The 21,504-nt window shown below is 29.8% G+C and overlaps 2 protein-coding genes across 3 annotated transcripts; one reads left to right on the top strand and one right to left on the bottom strand.

The window, feature by feature from the left end:
• Positions 1–1,373: 1,373 nt before the first annotated feature.
• LOC131633378 (chromatin-remodeling ATPase INO80-like) lies at positions 1,374–4,196 on the top strand. 2 transcript variants are annotated; one of them, XM_058904089.1, is made up of 6 exons: positions 1,374–1,657; positions 1,770–2,239; positions 2,320–2,529; positions 2,643–2,753; positions 3,204–3,490; positions 4,090–4,196. In XM_058904089.1, the coding sequence occupies exons 4-6, from the start codon at positions 2,649–2,651 to the stop codon at positions 4,091–4,093; spliced, it is 396 nt and encodes a 131-aa protein (XP_058760072.1). In that variant the 5' UTR covers positions 1,374–1,657; positions 1,770–2,239; positions 2,320–2,529; positions 2,643–2,648; the 3' UTR covers positions 4,094–4,196. The 2 variants fall into 2 exon arrangements, with proteins under 2 accessions (XP_058760072.1, XP_058760071.1); XM_058904088.1 differs by having other exon boundaries at positions 1,377–1,657; positions 2,329–2,529.
• Positions 4,197–15,160: 10,964 nt separating this feature from the next.
• On the bottom strand, positions 15,161–16,450 carry LOC131633405 (uncharacterized). Its single transcript, XM_058904117.1, has 3 exons — positions 16,410–16,450; positions 15,646–16,248; positions 15,161–15,524 (listed from the first exon to the last, which is right to left on the bottom strand). The coding sequence occupies exons 1-3, from the start codon at positions 16,448–16,450 to the stop codon at positions 15,161–15,163; spliced, it is 1,008 nt and encodes a 335-aa protein (XP_058760100.1).
• Between the last annotated feature and the right edge of the window lie 5,054 nt (positions 16,451–21,504).

Genomic DNA, 21,504 nt, shown 5'->3' with positions numbered 1-21,504 from the left:
AGACTTTTCACACAGATTAAGAAAAATAATGTTTTTTATTATAAGTCGTTTTAGACTTTTCACACAGATTAAGAAAAATAATAATTGTTGTATGAAAATGAGAAATTATGAAGGTTTTTACAAAATTATCCTTCATTAATGACATGTGGAAGATAAATTTATATAATTGAAAGGAGAGAGAATAATAAATATTTAAGGATATAATAGGAAAAATAGCATTAATTATTCATTGGAATTGTAAAGCGACTTATATTAAAATACAAATTTTTTTCCAAAACGACTTATAATAAAAAACGGAGGGAGTATAAATTAATTTAATATATTAACGTTTTTTTATAATATATTAACAATATATATTAAAAATATATATATATATATATATTAGTTTATAATATGTGTAAAATATTAGTTTATAATATATTAACGGTTTATGATATTCAAAGTATATATTTTAGTTTATAAAAAAATGTTAGTTAAAACATTAATATAATAATAAATAAAATGTAATTTAATGTTAAAATATTAAATAAATATTAACTATAATTATTATTTACATTAATATAGTATATTAATATGTATACATTAATATAGCCTCATCTATCATATAAGAAAAGTCTACCATTTTCTCATCTCTTAGCTATGCCACATCAGCCTCTCTTCTCACGAAATTCCACATCATTCCTTTCCCATTGTAGGATTGAACTTTAAACCTCCAACCTCTCATGATCTCGTAGTTACAAATTATTTACTTTCTCTGGCCATTCACATTCACAACTACTTACAGCACTAATGACCTCATATAATGCTTCTGCCTTCCAAGCCCCTTCTGCCCTTCGAAGCCCTCCATCTTCCACGTTCCAAAACACTTTTATCATTACTATATATAACCATCATACTTTCACAGTATCATGGAAAATTTTGGTTTATACTATTCACTACGCCAAAATTGTGTTTTAGCAGCACATCAAAGACAGCGCTTTATGGAAGAAGCGCTGATATATGTTTCGCAAAAAACAAAACTAAAAAACTAAAAAAAAAGCGCTGCTATATGGGGGTCCTACGAAAGCGCTTTTAAAAAAGCGCTGTTAAAGGGGTAACGCAAGTGAACTGTTGAAAGCGTTTTATATAAAGCGCTGCTATATGGGGCCTTAAGCCAGCGCTTTTGAAAAGCGCTGCTAAAAACCATACTCACATCACACCTTACAAAGCGCTTTTCTTCAAAAGCGCTGGCAAAGCCTATAGGGGTTTATATTATAATTAAAATTAAAAAGATTCAACACAGGGATCGAACCCCTGTCCTTATAGGGGTTTAGATTTTATTTTAATTTAAATTATTTTAAAAAACAATAATTAAAATTGAAATTAGAAGACAATTTCCATATCCACTCGTTCATCTCTTTACTGATGAGCCCTAAAAAAGTTCATCCCATCCCAGACTTCAAATCTTGGTTTTCTTCTTCGTTTCCTTCTCCCCCGCCCTTCATTCCTTCACCGTCGCAACCCACTACTCAAACCCTACCAACCCAGAACTCAAACACTTCAATTCCTTCACCGTCGCAACGATCTTCTTCTTCATCGCAACAATCATCTTCTTGACTGTAAACAATCCTCTTCTTTTCTATTCGAATGCAAATTTGGTGGGTACACATTCATATATGTAAGTAAACTATAAACCCTAATATTTTATTTTATTTGTGGTGAAATTTCAATTTCAATTTCACCTCACTATGTCTCTCTCATCCGCATATTCTCTTTGATTTTGATAACAGGTTAGGTTCGATAGCAGTCGAGGTTCTTCCATTAGGTTACATAACCTATTGAACTGGAACCACCGTGACGGAGTTCGAATGGTAACCGGAACCACCGTGACGGAGTTCGAATGGCTACATCGTTGAACCCTTCAAGTTTCTCGGATATCCATGTGGATGAATTTTACTTGAAGGGTTCCTTGGATTTGGGGTCGTTGGCTCAAATGATGGCTTCTGACAAAAGGTTAGGAAATAAAAACCAAGCTGGCATGGGTGAACCCCTATCTCAATACGAATCTCTTCAGGCACGGATAAAGGCCATGTCATCTTCAAATTCACCTCAAAATCTCAGTCTGAATGTGTCTGATATTGGTCTCAATTCATCCATTCCAGAAGGGGCTGCTGGAAGCATAAAGCGGTCTATTTTGTCTGAGGGAGGTGTATTGCAGGTTTATTAAGTAAAGGTTTTGGAAAAAGGTGACACTTACGAGGTATGTATCGGTTGAGATTATGATGATCTCTCTGAATCCTTTATCTTCCTTTTTCCTTTATATTCAGTTTTGAATTATAGCTGTTTCAGATCATTGAGCGAATCTTACCCAAGAAGCAAAAGGTAAAGAAAGATCCTGCATCAATTAAGAAGGAGGAAATGGATAAAATTGGAAAGATTTGGTTAAACATTGTAAGAAGAGACTTACCAAAGCATCATAGGAATTTTACTACTCTTCATCGAAAGCAACTCATTGATGCTAAGAGGTGCTCAGAGTTCTGTTAAAGAGAGGCATGTGCTATCCCTAGTACACAATGAATTATTCTTTTTTTCTATATAATTCAAAGCTTATGGTGTTTGTTTTGTACTTTTGGCTTAACTTATTTCAATAAATTTTTCCTCAGGTTAGAATGAAAATTAGTAGATCACTTAAATGGAATAGGGGTGCTAGCATTCGCACCTGGAAACTAGCTAGAGACATGTTGCTGTTCTGGAAACGAATAGATAAGGAGATGGTACCTTTTAATTCCTCTGTGAAGTTTATTGATTTTGTTGATTTGCTTCCTAATTCATATTATGTTCGTTCTGTTTATGCATAGGTTCTTAGTCTTACTTTGTTTGTAATTTGTAATCTTCTGTATCAATGAAATTTTTGAATAGGAAGCATATGTTATCTATATTTATCTGGAAATGACTGATCCAAAACTTTCTCATGAGTGAAATTATGTTTTATAAAATGCTCAGCTTATTTGACTTTGGAGACCCCGTTTGGAAGAATTATGCTCTATTTAGTATATATATTGCACCCTATTATATCTGACAGAAAAAGATAGTTTTTTTGGTAGACTTTTGCATCTCAATTTCTTCTTAGATTTATTTTTGAATGTGAACATGTCAGCACGAGTGTACAGTCACTTATACAATTGGCTTGAATTTGTTTTAACTTACAATCTCATTTGTTACAGGCCGAAGTGAGAAAAATAGAGGAGAAAGAAGCGGTTGAAGCTTTGAGACGTGAACAGGAGCTTCGAGAAGCTAAGAGACAGCAACAAAGGCTTACCTTTCTGATACAACAAACTGAGCTCTACAGTCACTTTATGAAGAATAAGTCAGATTTACTATCTCCGGAAGTTGCAGGAGCGAGTTTTGACAATGCTTTTGACAATGAATGTTTGAGGCTGCGACAGGTGGGTGAAGCTGATTCACTTACGCATGAAGTTGGAGGAGCGAGTAATATTGATTTGCAAACCCCGTGAGTTCTCTCTCACTCTCTCTCTCTCTCTCTCTCTCTCTCTATATATATATATATATATATATATATATATATATATATATATATATATATATATATATATATATATATATATATATATATATATATATATCCTCTCTTGCTACATGGATGTATAAATGCACACACTACATGTATATTAGAATATTTGGGTGTTCTTCAACTGCATGTTATTTGAGGATTTTGGGATTAAAGATGAACTTACTAAACAATGGACAAATGTGAACTGTGATTAAGTAATTATTCAATGGTTGATCTATTTTCATGAAGTTTTAAACATGAGGTCTTGCTATTTTTAAATCCCTATTACGGTCGATGCTCTAGTTTATGAAGTTTCAATGATGAAATCATTCAAAATGTGAAGTGAGTAATTGAGTTTAATTATTATTGATACTGAGTTCTAACTATATCTTTCCTTTGAACCTATTCATGTTTTTCTCGACAATTTATTTATGTGACTTATCTATAAGTCATTTAGTCAATATGTATTATACTCCTATATTAACTTTATTTCTTTTTCTTCTTATTCTTATATGTATACATGCAATGGACAATTGAAGATAAATTAGAAGTTGATTTGTGCATTGTTGGAAAGTCAATTATGGCCATCGAGAGTCACGTTCGACTGGAGGGAACTAGTTTTATTAGGGAGCAAATTAGTATATATATATATATATATATATATATATATATATATATATATATATATATATATATATATATATATATATATATATATATATATATATATATATATATATATATATATATATATATATATATATATATATATATATATATATATATATATATATATATATATATTTGTATTGTATTTTGTGTTTTGAGAATTTGATTGTAAATTTTGCTTCTAGAGCACTTATAAAATTAGTGATGTTTTATTTGTATTTTGATAATAAATATATGCAATACTAATTCATAAAATGTTTTATATTAAATGTATTTTTTTTTAAATTTTTATTTGTTTAATATACTAAATGTTTTTCTCAAAATATTAGTGAGAATTTGAGATATGTCAAAATACTAAAGCGCTTTATTACAAAAAGCGCTGCCAAAGATTAAAAAAAACATAAAAAAAAACGCAACCTACGAAAACGCTTTTGGAAAAGCGCTCTTATAGGGGGGGCTATCAGAGCGTTTTTTTCAGAAAAGCGCTCTTATAGGGGGGTCTACCAGAGCGCTTTTCTGGAAAAAGCGCTCTTATAGGGGGACCTACCAGAGCGCTTTCAAAAGCGCTTTTGTTACCTACGGCAGCGCTGGCTTTGCCAGCGCTTTAAAGCGCTGTAATAGCCCAAAATAAGCGCTTTTAAAGCCCTTATTCGTTGTAGTGATTTTTGCAATTACAGCCATTCCCACGACTATTCATGTGGAAAATTTTGGTTTATACTATTTTTGCAATTACAACCATTCCCACGACTATTCATGGAAAAACCGGAATTTAACATTTTTTTCTTTCTTTTCTTGATAGAAAATATCTTTCATGTTATTTGCAGGTTGAATTTGTAGTGTATCATTCTGAACTACTAAATGGCGTTTCATGTTATTTGCAGGTTGAATTTGTAATGTATCATTCTGAAGTACCAATTGGCGTCACTCCATAGTATATGGTTCGTTTTTTACATGGGTTGTTTCCAATCCCTATTTTCTTTTTTAGTAACAATTTAAATATTGTCCTAATATGTGTTTTGGATTTTTTTCTGGTGCAGACAGTAGATAACATCGTCCATACGATTCGTTTGAAATAAATATTCTTCTTTGACTGTCCCGAAAGTTTGAGCTGTAGAAGTAGAAATCAAGTTGGCCGGTGTCAATATACAATGGAGAATCTGCTTGAAATTACTGGGTTATGTTTGCGCAAGTTTTGTCAAAAATGTAGATATTATACTATGTAAATAACATGATATTTTATATTAATTCATAGAATGAACTTTAATTTTTTATATTTTAAGCGCAAATATTAATAAATAAATCTTAATTGATTGATTTTATGTTTGAGTGATATTTATATTAAATCTTAGTAATTATAGAAATTGTAGATATTATAATATGTAAATAAGATAATATTTTATATTAATTCATAGAACTAAAGAATATTTTAGTTAGGTCAAATTAAGAAACTAAGGTTATCAATATATACAAAGTTAGTTTTATAAAATATTATTGATATTTATTTATTATAAGGTCGAACAAAACAAAAAATAAAGATAAAATATTACAAATTAAAAATGTATACATAATTTTGAAATTTATAAGAAAATAGAATCAAAGAGTAAAGAAAAAAACATTATATTTGTTTAGGTAAATAAAGAGTTTTGAAATGAAAAGACATAAATCATTTACCTATAAAAAAATTAAATATCATGATCATTTTACTTGATTGCAACTTTAATTTTTGATTTAATCTGATTGCAACTTTTGATTTATTATTTTTAATTTTTAATTATTTTTAATTTTTTGATTTAATGTGATTACAATTTTGGGTTAAATATGTTTGTGGTCCCTATAAATAACTCAAAATCTAGTTTTAGTCCCTATAAAAAATTCCTTCAAAGAATAGTCCTCCTAAAATTTTTCGTCCACACTTTGAGTCCCTGCCGTCTATTTGGTTTAACGGAAGATGATGTGGCATGCCACGTATCAAGCCACGTCACTTAAAATTAACACTGGAAAAAAACATGTTATATTGCGGGGGTTTCAAACCCCCTTAAATTTGAGGATTCTTTTTCGCCATTGTTATATTTCAATTTTTTCTTACCTAGTATCAATTAAATTCATGAACCATATGTTCCCCATTCTTCTTCATCTTCTCAGTTGCACTTTCTTGCTCAAATCTGTGATAAATATGATAAAATTGACCATTTGTATGTTCTCATCATCATATTCAAATGAGTCTTTTTTTGTATACTTCTGAAAAATATGAGATGTAACTTCTTCATAGGAACCTGCTGTTGAAAATGCACTCAACTTGTTCGATGAAATATCTCAACCAAAAGTGATTGTTGGAGTAATGAGGAGGGTGAAGGATATTAATGTTGTATAGGGACATTACTATAGGACTGAGATATATTGGACATTAATATAAAACTTGAAAGTGAATCTGGAATAGTTAACTAAGAAACATTTTAAGCTAATTCTTGTAATGAAACATTATGTGAGCATTTACTTGTTTAACTGTGATAATAGGTGTTGGTTGCTTTATCTTCATTTCCTTGTGTAACATTTACTTACTCAATAGGCATCATATCTAATTTTTATAACCAAGGAAATGGAATAAAAACTTTGAAATAATAGTAGAATAAAAAACTTTTAGGTAGAAAAATATTGAACATCGTTTATAGCATTTAATTATTCTAAGAGGGAAGTTTTAATGGGATAATTCCAACACATTCAGTTCTTCAACATACTGGAACTGCAGCATGGCCTTGTGAATATATTCATTTCTCAAACTAGACTATACATATATTGATATGAATCTGTTGTCTTTGGTGACTATTAATAACTTAGAAGTGAGACATTGCTCATTAGTGGCTAGCAGCTTCATTTTTCTGTTTCTGTAAGTTAAAACTTTCAAGTAATCTAGTCATAGAAGTATTTATCGTAGAAAAATTATTAGTATCATTTGTCTTTATTTTCTTGTGTGTGTCTTTGTTCTTGATAGAATAAACTTTGCTTATCACTAATTGGTCACAAAGGGACGCACTCAATTATTTTAAATAAACTTTTTTAGACCATTGTCCATTGGTGGGCTAAGCTTTACACTTATTGCATCAAATTATACGCATAGTAATCTGATGTTTTTATTGTCCTATACAATAGTGTTATGATGACATCCTACTTGATGTGGCTGTAAAATGTGATGGTTATGATGGCTATGATCTGGTATTCCACTTCTTTTAGATTTATTGTTTAGGTAGTTGTGACTCATTAGACTTTTTTCACAATAGATTTTTTAATATCTCATTGAAACATTTTTATCAGACATTTCATCAAATAGCTTCTGAGCATTTTCATGTTTGTCTGTTTCAACACATCATTTTCACAAATGCAGGATTTTACGAACAACTTAGGGTGTGTTTGGTTCGAAGTAGATGGAGGGGAGGGGAGGGGATGGGAGGGGAAATTTTTAATTAAATATGTTTGGTTCAAATTTAAGGAGGGGAAGGGAGGGGAGGGGAGGGGAGCAAAATCCCTCCAAACCTCACTTTTTGCGTTCCTCCGAATTGGGGGGATTTGGAGGGGAGGGGAGGGAATCTGAATTTTAAAACGTAAAAAATTATTATATTTACTAAAATATCCTCAGTTTAATTTTAATATTTCAATTTTTTTCCGTGTTAATGCTTCTCTTCTATGTGAGTTTTCTCGATTATTTCCATCAACTTATTATAACTATTATCCACCTTCAAATTTTTTTCAAATTTTTTTAATTTAATACAAATCATAATCATTACATTATTTTTATAATTTTTTTAATATTTATTTATGTTATTTTTTCTTCTAGTTTTGTTATTTATCCTATTACATTTTCTTTATATCAAATTTTAAATCATTCACTTTATTTTTTTTTTTTTTTTATTCATTTTATTAGAAATTTAAATTATTAGTTTTAATAATAACTTATTTTATGTATTTGTTTTGTTAGATGATTCATCACTATTTAAAAATTATTATTAGCATATAGTTTCATTTGTGTCAGAGAGTTATAAAATGAATCAAGTGTACTCAGTTTATTAACGTTATGGTAAATTTTAACGTTTTAGTCCGTAAATATTAAAAAAATTATTACCAAAATAACATTTATGAAATTTTCATATTTCAATATTATATCACTTATATAAGATCATAAGGGTAAAAATGTAATTTATTTATAAAACCCCTTCCCTCCCCTCCTGAACCAAACATATTTTTAATTAAAACCCCTCCCTTCCCTTCCCATCTCTTATTTTGAACCAAACACTTATTTGATTAAAAAAAATCCCTCACCTCCCCTCCCCTCCCCTTCCCTCCTTTAAATCCCCTCCCCTCCCCTCCCCCTCATTTGAACCAAACACACCCTTAGCGTCACCCAACTTATTAACCAACTTGGAATTGACAATTTTAATACTTTGACGACTTTTCCTTTCTCGACTCAAATATGATTTAATGTCATTAACATTTACATAAATTTTCTCATGTTGTTTGCTTCTCCACAAGGCGCTTTCCTTACTAAATTTCTTTAAGAAATGCTCTAATTTGTTTTTGGAAGAATGGCGTTTTGAAATTGTTTGAGAGGAAGAAGGTGAAGAACATAATGCAAATAAGGTGACGAACATTCAAATTTAAGGAGGTTTATAACCCCCTCAATCTAACTCGTTTTTCTACAGTCAAGTATGTTGTTGAATTTAGATGACGTGGCATGACACGTGGCGTGCCACGCCAACTTCCGTTAGACCAAATTAACGGCAAGGATCAAAAGTGTGGATGGAAAATTTTAAGAGGACTATTCTTTGAAGGAAATTTTTATAGGGATTAAAATCATTTTTTAGGTTATTTACAGGGACGAAAAACATATTTAACCCTACAATTTTTAACTTCTTATCCATAATAATCCAAGCATTATGGTCGATTTGAACGTGATTTTAAAGAATGATTTGTTGAAATAATGAAGCAGCACACCTATTTTCTTGATATGGAAATAATTGGTATATTATTGCAAATTTTAATAAATAAATTTCATTGATTAATTGATTTTATCTTTGAGTGATATTTATATTAAATCTTAGTAGCTATAAAAATTATAGATATTATAATATATAAATAACATAATATTATATATTAATTCATATAACTAAAGAATATTTTAGTTAGGTCAAATTAAAAAAATTAAGTTTATCAATATATATATATATATATATATATATATATAATTTATAAAGTTAGTTTTATAAAATATTATTGATATTTATTTATTCTAAGGTCGAACAAAAAAATAAATAAATATAGAATATAATAAAATATTACAAATTCAAAACATATACATAATTTTGAAATGTATAAGAAAATAGAATCAAAGAATAAAGAAAAAAATAGTATATTTTTTTAGGTAAATAAAGAGTTTAGAATGAAAAGACATAAATCATTTACTTATAAAAAAGTTAAATATCATAATTATCTTTAGTAATCATTGATCGATTGATTGCAACTTTTAATTTATGATTTAATGCATGTGATTGCAACTTTTGATTTCTTATTCTTTTAGTACTTACCATATGTATATTTAAATTATTAGATTTGAGAAAATATTGTACTTTTATATCTTACAAAATTATATTGTTTTTACAATATTGTATGATTTACCTAAAAATAATATAATTTTGAGTAAATATTGTACTTTTGTATGATTTACCTAAAATTATCTAACTTTGTAAGATATAAAAGCCTTTTTAACGACCCAACCTTAAAATCAGTACGTTGGGAATAATTTAATTGATATAGAATCAATACATTAAAATCATATCAATTACTTACCAATATCTTAATTGGTATAAAATAAATACGTTACAAATATATTTAGTACTCCAATTATATTGATGTTGTATCACCAAAAATTGAGTGAATCATATTATCATTAAAAATTAATAAATATAATTTATCTCACTTGATTTCCTTCAAAATTATTTAATAGAAACTTTCCAAAATAATGAATTTATCAACATAATTTTGAAACCAAATTTCATATGGTTAGAAGATTTTTAACCTCTCATTTAACAAAAGGATAAATATTATTAGATACATATTTTAATAAAATGTTTTAGGCATATCATTGCTTTTATATATTGTATGGAGTTTTTTGATAAAAAATTCATAGATATTATTATAAAAATAAAGTATATTTTCAAAATATTTAAAATACAACATGTGCCATCGTCATTTTCTGTATAGAAAAACTAACTACTATTTTCTATTTTCACTTTAATAAGATTTCTTACTAATACTACTAAATTATTTAAAATATAAAATATGAAAGTTATATATATATATATATATATATATATATATATATATATATATATATATATATATATATATATATATATATATATATATATATAATTTTTTAGAGATTATTAAATAAAATAAATATATTAGATCTATTGACTTTTTTTTAAAAAAATATTTAAAAATAACTATGGGTGTTAATAAGCATAAGTAATCGAATGAAACATAAGTATTGTATGAATAAATAGTAATAGAATGAAACATAAGTAATGTATGAATAAGTAGTAATATAATGAAACATAAGTAATATATGAATAAATAATATCAAAATTGTATGATATTTTTTATTAATCATACAATTTGTTTGTCATTTATAAAATTTAAAATTTAATTGAACAAGTTCATCAATAATCAATATATATATATATATATATATATATATATATATATATATATATATATATATATATATAATATAATTGAAATATTACCATTAAAACTTTAATGGGTCAATTCTATCCAAATACAAAATAATATATTACGGATACACACGGGTAATTATATGGTACGCACATATGGTACTGATATTAACACATTTAATTAAATGTAATAACGAGAATAAGTTTACAATTGATTTAAATAGTTGGCTTAATTGCAACTTTGGTCCCCTTATTTTGTCTTTTTCTCGATTTTAGTCCCCCCATTTTTAAAACCACGATTTTGGTCCCCTTTTTGAGTTTTCTAATGAAAAAGAGACAGGAATATGGACTGATTTTGCAGAAAAAAACAAAATAGAGGGACGAAAATTGCACAGAAAACTTAAAAAAGGACTAAAATAGTGATTTTTAAAATAGAGGGATCAAAATCAAGAAAAAGACAAAATAGGAGGATTAAAGTTGCAATTAAAACTAAATAGTTTAATAAATAATTCCAAAACAAAAATATTTATATATAGGAATAATTAACTATTGATTCAAATATTTTATATATGGAATAATATATTTGTTTTGTAAATTGAGTTTAATCAATTATATTAAATATTTATTATTAATTGTATTATATAATTTGATAGAATATTTCTTCATTATAATTTGTCAATTTAAGATTTTTGTTATTATAAAAAAATTTAATTATCATTAAATATTTTTAAACAATGTTAAAATTAATTTATTTTTGTTTCAAAAATATCATCAAAATATTGAATATTAATAGAAACATGAAGTTACTGATAAAAAAATTGAATATTAACGGGAACATGTAGTTATTAATCAAAATATTGAATATTAATAGAATTTTTTTAATATTAATGGGTACATGAAGTTACTAATCAAAATATTGAATATTAAAGATAATATTAAATTACTGATCAAAATATTAAATGTATTGAATATTAACGGAAACATGAAGTTACTGATAAAAAATGGCATGTTAACGAGAGCATAAAGTTACTGATCAAAATAATGAATATTAACGAGAACACGAAGTTATTGATCAAACTATTGAATATTAACGGGAAAACAAAGTTATTGATCAAACTATATTGAATATTAACAGGAACATGAAGTTACTAATCAAAATATTAAATATTAACGAGAACATGAAGTTAGTAATCAAAATATTGAATATTAGCGTGAGTATTAAATTACAGAGCAAAGTATATAATATTGACGGGAACATGGAGTTACTGCTAAAAATATTGAATAATAACGGAAACATGGCGTTATTAATCAAACTATTGAATATTAACAGGATAAAATTTGAAACATTAACAGAAACACGAAGTTAGTGATCAAAATAATGAATATTAATGGGAACTTGAAGTTATTGATCAAAATATTGAATTTTAACGGGAACATAAAGTTATTGAACAAAATATTGAATATCAACGAAAACACGAAGTTACTGATCAAAATATTAAATATTAAGGGGAACATGAAGTTACTGGTAAAAATATTGAATATTAATGGGAAATGAAGTTTATTGATCAAAATATTGAATATTAGTGGGAACACGGAGTTACTGATCAAAATATTGAATATTAACGGGAGCACGGAGTTATTGATTAAAATATTAAATATTAACGGGAACACAAAGTTAATGATCAAAATTTTGAATATTATCGAAAACATTAAGTTACTATCCAAATTTTAAAAATTAACCGGAACAAATTTTGAATATTAACGGGAACACAAAGTTACTAATCAAAATAATAAATGTTGACGGAAACACGGAGTTATTGACAAAATATTGAATATTAACAGGAACATTAAGTTACTGATAATTTTTTTGAATATTAACGGAAACGAATTTGGAATATTAACGGGAACACGAACTTATTGATCAAAATAATGAATATTAACGGGAACAAGGAGTTACTGATCAAAATAATGAATATTAACAAGAACATGAAGTTACTGATCAAAATTTTGAAAATTAACGGGAAGAAATTTGAAATATTAACGGGAATACGAAGTTACTTATCAAAATAATGAATATTAACGGGAACATGAAGTAACTGGTCAAAGTATTTTTCTATTAATTATGCATTTTTAATGAATCATTATTATAAATGGAGTTTGTAGTGGTTTCTCATTGGCCTACAAGACAGAGCTGATAGTTTGAGATTGGGCTGATAGTTTGTAGTTATAATTGAGCCAAAATAATTAATTTTCTTCTTAGCTAGCAAAAAATAATCGATTCTCCTTAGCTGATAGTTTGAGATTGGGCTAATAGTTATCACTAATTGAATTATATAATTTGATTGAATATTTCTTCATTATAATTCGGGAATTTGCGATTTTAAAACTTTTCCTTCATTATAATTTGTTAAATAAAATATTACTATTTTTATAACTTTTTCAATTTTACCCAAAACTTAATCTTTTACTAATATCTTTTACTTTTCTCAATCACAATGCGCGAAAACGACGGGTACCCGTGCGAACGCACGGGTAAGACACTAGTTGATATAATATATTGTTTCAGTTCCATCATATATCACAATAGACAAGTTGGCCTAGTGGTAGGGACTGTTTTCTGCATGGGAAAATGCAATTTTGCAATTTAATTTATGTCACGTAACCAGATTTCCTATGCCCAATCAGTCAAACAAGGGAATCTATGCCCAGTCAGCCATTCCCTATGCCCAGTCAGCCAAACAAGGGAATCTATGCCTAGTCAGCCAAACAAGAGGTAGCGAAAATGGAATGCAATTTAATTTATGTCACGTAACCAGATTCCCTATGCCCAGTCAGTCAAACAAGGGAATCTATGCCCAGTCAGCCATTCCCTATGCCCAGTCAGCCAAACAAGGGAATCTATGCCCAGTCAGCCAAACAAGAGGTAGCGAAAATGGAATCTGTCTCGCCCTAATGGCAGGGGGAGGTAGCGAAAATGGAATCTGTCTCGCCCTAATGGCAGGAGGTGAATATGTATTATACCTATATATTATATATTCTAAAATAAAAACTAAAATGACTAAGTTCACTACTACTACAACTATTTTTAAACAAGAGAAATTAAATGACTAAAGACAAGACCCTAAACCATATTAAATTTATATTCTATTAGGAATCTCCATGCCAGTTAATCCACCTTCTCTACTAGGCTTAAGCAAAGTGCATGCCATTTTCAATGGGCCAAATCTGTTTCTAAGTTTCTCATCAGTGTTCATCATCTCAATCTTTTTCTTAATTTCACTAAGTTTATTTTCAAACTTTTCCAAAGCCTTCAATGCCCTTACATCACAAGTCCAATCTGGATTCTCTCTCTGTCTAAAGTAGACCTCATCACTAGCATGCGTTAACAATATTTCTACAAGTGAAAGTACAAGAACAACTTGAAATTGTGAAGTTATTGTTTTCGGAAAAGCCTTGTCAGGATTTTCCACAAGGCTAAGGATGACAGTTACTGTTTCACTAGTGTTTATATCATAGTCACACCGTTCGCAATTCGCTCCGGTACGTGGTACGCATTCATGTACGCGGTTCGCTACTTTCAAAGAATTAGGTACGCGGGGGATATAGAGAGTCAGTACGCTATTCGGGTTCGCGGTACGTTAAAATATAATAACCGGTACGCCATTATTACAAAAATGATTTACTTAATGTCAAAATAGATAATTTGAAAATATTACTACCACTTATAAAGGTGAATTCTTATTTACCCACCTCAAAAAGGTGGGTAAAGTTACCTTTAGTGTAAAATACATTGAAAACATCAAACAATTGTTCATATGATAAATAATTAAATATATAAAAATTAAATGGTGTTATCTGATTGGTGGAGTGTACACTACCCATCTTTTTGTGATGGGTAGAGAAGTTGTCCCCTAAAATTTAACTTTTTCAAAAATTAAAATCTGAACTTTAACACACTTAGATTAAAATAAAATTAAAAAACATAAACCATAATTAACTTAAACTAAGAATAAAAACTCAGTTCTTAATTCTTTTTCTTCTCCTAACAGTAGCATTAAAAAACATAAACCATAACTAACTAAAACTTAGAATAAAAACTCAATTCTTAATTCTTTTTCTTCTCCTAACAGTAGCAGTAGCAGCCCCCCTCATTGCATTCAATTCTTCAGTCTTTTTCCTCTCCTAACAGTAGCAGTAGCAGCCCCTCTCATTGCTTTCAATTCTTCAATCTTTTTCCTCTCCTAAGAGTAGCAGTAGCAGCCCCCCTCCTTGCATTTTCATTATCATCAACTCTTTCATTGATTTCATTAGGTAACTCTAAACTTGTATCGTGCAGCCGCATAGAAGTTTCTCCTAAATAAGTGTCATCATAATCCACATCCCAATTTTTAAAAGGACCATTTTTGTAGCTCTCAGAAAATCGTGATTGTAAGCGGATGTTTGAATGAATATACACCAATTTATCAGCTCTTCCACAATTAAGTCGGTTCCTCTTTACACTATGAATATATGAATAAGTACTCCAAGATCTTTCAGCCGAAGAGCTACTTATCGGTTGAGAAAGCACTTTTTTGCCACTTCTGCAAGCTCAGGAGCTTCGGATCCATAGGTTGACCACCAATCAATAGCATCCATTGTTACCGCATCCAATTGAGCGGCAGGCATTACATACATTCCTTTTTTGTATGAAATGTTACAAACTGATCACGTAAAAGCTTCTGCTCATCAGAATTTTCAGATATTTTTTCAAAGGCCTCCATCACTGCTGTAACCACTTCTTTATCTTGATCTGGAGCTTTTCTAGCTACACCTCCAGGAGCAGGTGTTGCAAGATAATGTGTATCATAAAATCTTGGGGTAAGAGCAAATCCAAGACAATGTATTGTGTAATTCATTTTTGTCCATCTTGCAGTAATTATTCTTTCCATTTCAGAGTAGCAACTTTCATACTTATTTCTTTTCATAATCTCATGTACTTCTCCAAGCATCACATCCATTTTTTCATTAAACTCTCCCATTTTTGGTCCTTCTCCATCGGCAAACTTAATCAAAAGATAAATTGGTTTTGTTATTTTAACTACATTTTCAACTTCCTCCCAAAAACTTTCACTTGCAATTTTTTCAGCAACTAAAACCCCCATTTTTCTTGTGTTTTCATCTCCTTGCTTAACCCATTCTTTCCAGCTATTCAACACAACAGTGGTTGCTAAAGCTTCACGACACATAAGAAGACGCTTAAGAAGAATATAGTGAGAAGCAAACCTTGTTTTGGCCACTTTTAACAATTCTAACTTTGAATTTGCTCTGAATATAGCCAAAATTTGACTATGATTAAGTATGTACTTAACAATAGTCTTACCTTGTTTATAAGTATTTCTTAGCCACTCAAATGCTTCAGCAAAGTCTTTAAAAATCAAATTCAAAGTATGTACAACACAAGGAGACCAAAAGATGTGTTTGTATACCTTTTGAATTTCTTTTCCAGCGGCTTTACAATTTGCTGCATTATCTGTCACCACTTGTAGAACATTTGAGGGTCCTATTTAGTCAATAGCTTTGATCAAAAACTCAGCAATTGCAACTCCTGTTTTTTCAACACCAGAAAAGTCTTCTGCAAACATAAACACCGCAGCTTTACTATTCACAACAAGAACATTTATGAGCGGCATATGTCTTACATTACTCCACCCGTCAGATACAATAGATACCCCATGATGAAACCATGTGTCTTTGACAGGAGATAAATCTTTGTCAACACTTCTCTTACACTCATCTAAAAGAACTGTTCTTGCCTTTTTTGAAGATGGAGGTTTGTAGCCTTTAGGTCCATTGTTAATAGCAATTATCATTTCCACAAATTGTGGACTTCTTAAAACATTAAAAGGAATCCCGTTTGCACAGAGTCCTTTCATCACCTTCATATCAACAACATCTCTTCCCATAAGTTGGAAAGAATCTTCAAGAGGCTTGGAACGTATACCTGTTTCTTTTTTGTTGATGGTAGAAATCTTCAATGAAGGTACACCATATTTCTCTGCTTCTTGAACTCTTTTTCTAATTTTTTCATAAGTTTCTCTGTCATTCACCAAAGCTTGACATCGTTGGATACCGCTTCTTTTACTTGGAGGATGACCAAAGAAATGATAATGTATCCTAGTATATGTGCTTTTGTAGGAATTTTTGCAATGTTTACATGTCCAGTTCTTTGTCCCTCCTGGATTTTTTCCTGTCACACCAGTGTAAATAACTTCTTGAGCTAAAGGAGGCTTTGTTGTTTCATTGTGATTTGTGTTGGTATTTGTAAGTGGAGAAGATGAACCTTGAACAAGCAATGAACTTTCAAAGACTTCTTCATCACTTGCATGTTCACTCTCACGAGTTTCATTTGAAAGTGGTGGTTCAAAGGATTTTCTTTTACCAAACACCATAGTAACTAGGAGGAGTGAAAATGAAAAGGTTCAAAAGAGATCTGACTTGCAGAAAAACATCGTTCATCTATTTAGTTAAATAATAGTTATGATGAAAACTAAAAGGAAACATTGGTAAATTAAAAGTCATAAAGTGATTTTACTGCTCAAGACAACTTTGCTTGGTAATAAAGTAAAAGCAATTAATTTGGTAATAAAGCCATTGGACAAAGACCATTCATTCTGTTTTGGAAAATAAAAAAGCATTCACGTGCATTTAACTTGCAGGAGAATGAAAAGTGTTAAAATGATTACATTTCCCTTTTAATAATAATAATTTAATTAAATCATGAAAAGTCATAAAATTTGAAATATTTCGGTTCATAAAAGATGGTTCGTTGGTACTCATTTTTTGACGAATTTTGTGCGAATTTGGACGAACCAATTCACAAAAGTACGCGCGAACCGGTACGCGCGAACCAATTCGCGGTTCGCAGGGGGTACCTGCGAATTATGTGACTATGGTTTATATATCTGCCTTAAGACCATGTTCATTTAGTTCCAATCTTCAAGTTATTCATATATACTTGTATTCAGTTGTAAACATTTATTTTTCTTATTCTTGATATATAATAGTCAATAGATACTAATGCAATTGATGTTTTATTCAAACAGAGCAGCAGAAAGCCATTTATTCAATTGGTGAATCTGAGATGAAACATGTAATGTGCAAACATTTATGGTTGACAATTCAAGGGGTTTGCTTCGATGGGAAAAAACATTAGTTTTATTTCAGTTTCTATGGATCATATGCCACAACCAATTCTCCCAACCAATTTTCCTTGTATTCTTTCTTTTATGGTGAATGGTGAATTATGTTAGTACTGACCTGCAAGCCAAAGTCAGTTAAATGGTTAGAATTTTGAATTGTAATGTCTTTTTTTTGACAAAACAACTTCCGTCATTGGTAAGCTAGTATGTTTGCCAAAGTGTAATACTTCCATAATAGTCAATAGTCAAGATCAATCCAGGTGATCTCATAATATGAGTGCATCATGATTGTCTATTGATTAATCACTTTTTTTAATGAAAAATGTGAAAATTATGGGGGTTATTATTGCCTTAATTATCTCTTACTTTCTTTACAAAATAGTGTTATTTATGTTGGTTTAACCGCCATTATTTACGAACAAAGAAACGCAATTTATACATAAGCTTATTATGGCGGTTTGTGTGGCGGTTAATATGAAACCGCTATTATTTTCTTAGCGGCAGCCAAATTCACGGCGTTATTATAAAACACCATTTTTGTAAATTACGGCAGTTGTAAACGCCATAATAACACTTTTATAACTGCCGTAATTTACTTGATTTTTTGTAGGGAGTGCTTAGTGATTTACCAATGATAAGGTCCTTAAGACTTTGTTTTTCTGATGTTAATATGTAACACCGTCACAGACCGCAATGTCAATTTCAAATGCCATCCCACTTTCTGATGAAGCCAACAAGATAAATGCATTTGGCGTTGGTAAAAGTGCAACAGTTAGGTATCTTGTTCTTGCACATTAGAACTTGCTGCATTGTAGAAAATTTTACTGTCAACCTCATCATTTAAAACAATTCAATAACAGCTTAACATAAACATGCAAATGTACGGGTAACATACCAGTGATGTGTGAACATTAGATTATCACACCAGTAACATGTGAACGCACGAGTAACATACCAGTAACGTGTGAACGCATGGGAAATGAATAATTTTTTTTATATTCTATTAGATCTTCCTCTTTTTGGGTTTTTATGTCAAATTAATTTTTTATTGATTTTCAACTAATTCAAATTTTGGATATTTATTTGTCTAATGTATGTTTTATATTAAGATATTAATTGTTTTTGACACTTTCTTATTTCTTATGTAATTATATCAATGTCTTTGAACGAATATTTTGTTTTGCTTTTCCACATTAAAACATATATATATATATATATATATATATATATATATATATATATATATATATATATATATATATATATATATATATATATATATATATATATATATATTTTATTTTACATGAAATACTTCTCGATTTTAAATTAAATACAAAATCTTTATGGTATACCCGGTCCATCCCAAACCAGTACCTGTGCGGACACACAGGTATCCTACTAGTTATAAGATAGGAAATTGAATAAGCTTTCCAACACTTCGAACCGTGCGAAAATTGGAGTTACGGTTCTCAAGTTATGGCCGAAACAATGTTAAATTTTGGTTGTTGGCTTCTCGTGTCATTCGCCGAACGAATCTGGGCTCGCTGGGCGAGCCAGAAGGACCCAGAAGCGTGAAAAAAACGCTGTTTAGAGTCGCTGGATGAATCGGTCTAGACAAAAACACATTTAAAGAGGTAAAAATACATTTTTTAGGTTATGGTTTGGGGATTTTTTGCTCCCACTCCATCACCAAACATTTTTTAGTTAGATTAGCTTAGAAAACAACTATGGAGTTTGCATATGGATGATCCGGGATGGATTGATTATCGATCGACGCTAACAAAATGAGAGATTTTTGGTTCATTTTTCTTCCTCTTTGTGTATTCTCTCTTCGTTGGGTTTTGTATATGTATATACGTTGAACTCATGTATATTTGTCGCCCATGGTGTTATATAAAATATGCTTTATAAATCTGTGTTGATTATCGTCTTAGACTTTTGCTTTGTGCTATGGGTTTGGGTTGTTATAGACATATACTCCTTGATTTCTTATCTAGGATGGTTACCTATTAGTTTCTGGATTATAGAGATAGATTTAGAGCTAACAATCTCTATGGGTGTCGAAGAATAGTGCTTCCGTGTTAGTTGTGTTGGTTGAGAGATCGTCGATACAAATGATATGGATGTCTGTTGTGTTGTTGAGGTTGGCTGAGATGATCGTCATCGAGATGATATAATAGTATTCTCTACTTAGGGTTAGGAATGACTTAGGGTGTGGTTGATGCTTGATGATATTGATGAGTATTGTAGGTTGAGTATAACTAGTCAATAAGTTTAAGTTTGTGAGAAGTAGATTATATGCATGCCTGATAAGTCTCTTCTCTCTGAAGAATGATTTCTTTTTGTGTTGATATTTACTTTTCTGTTTTTATGCTTTAAACAATTCAATCCAAACTCATAACTTTGGAAACTGTTGAACGACAGTTCAATGCACTAGTCCCCGTGGAGACGATAGTTTCCCAGATAAATATTTCAAAAACTTTTGTTGCTTGCCGATTTATCACTTAAGCAAAATGGCACCGTTGTCGGGGATTGGTGTTTTATTAACTTGCATCGCAATAGTTTTATCGGTTTTGAGTTTTGTATATATCGCACATATTGTATATTCTCATTTGTTTATATCGATACTTGTGTATGTTTACTACACTTGTACATATTATATATATATATACTTGTGAATTTGTTATATTATTGTTTCTTTCCTTTCACGTTTGCTTGTGTGTGGTTAGGAATAGCTGGGCAGAAGTAACTTTGAGAAACGTTCTTTAATAACAGGCATCGAGCTTACAACGTAAAACAATCACGCTTATTATTTTTAGTTTTTGTTTAGTTTAGGTAGTGTGATGCAATTGTCCAAACAAATTGAGATCGGAACAGTTCTTAAATTTCAAATCTTCATTTTTTAAATTTGTTTAGACAATTTCATCTGGTCTTTTAGTTTGTTAATATTAATAATTTGTGTGTTTGCCTTTGACCTCATTTTGAGTAGCTTGAGGAATTTGAGGTGATTTTTCAAGTTTGATCATTTAGACTTGCGAGTGTATGGTAATGATTTTGTTAAAGTTTTATACACATTCAAGGTATGTGTTTATCGCTTTCTAGACTTTAGCATATTCATGATACTTAGGCTTTTTACAACTTCTATGTCATCCATTTTTTCATATACTTATTTGTTTGTGAATCACTTTAATTCTCACCTTTTTGTGAGGTAGCTTTCCATTGTTCACATATGCTGGAGACCACAACTCTTGTTCTAACTGGATTTTATCATACTTAATCTTTTGTTTGTGTTGACTATATGAAAGCATGAAAAGAATCAAGACATTTTTGTTTAATTTTGAGCCTTTTGTCATTGTCATATTCTTTGAATTTGATGCTT

This window comes from Vicia villosa, unplaced genomic scaffold (assembly GCF_029867415.1).
Source record: "Vicia villosa cultivar HV-30 ecotype Madison, WI unplaced genomic scaffold, Vvil1.0 ctg.001122F_1_1, whole genome shotgun sequence".
Taxonomy (NCBI): domain Eukaryota; kingdom Viridiplantae; phylum Streptophyta; class Magnoliopsida; order Fabales; family Fabaceae; genus Vicia; species Vicia villosa.
The sequence above is the reverse complement of the archived record's forward strand: the minus strand, read 5'-3'. Positions and strand labels throughout refer to the sequence as shown.

Bases quoted from the DNA above. Each gene is read 5' to 3' on its own strand.
- LOC131633405 (XM_058904117.1), bottom strand. From the start codon at position 16,450: ATGCAGCAAATTGTAAAGCCGCTGGAAAAGAAATTCAAAAG. The intron at 16,249-16,409 runs GTATACAAACAC...GGCTATATTCAG, and splicing joins CTGGAAAAGAAATTCAAAAG to AGCAAATTCAAAGTTAGAAT. The intron at 15,525-15,645 runs GTTTGTAACATT...CTGAGCTTGCAG, and splicing joins CAGAAGCTTTTACGTGATCA to AAGTGGCAAAAAAGTGCTTT.
- LOC131633378 (XM_058904089.1), top strand. From the start codon at position 2,649: ATGAAAATTAGTAGATCACTTAAATGGAATAGGGGTGCTAGCATTCGC. The intron at 2,754-3,203 runs GTACCTTTTAAT...CATTTGTTACAG, and splicing joins AACGAATAGATAAGGAGATG to GCCGAAGTGAGAAAAATAGA.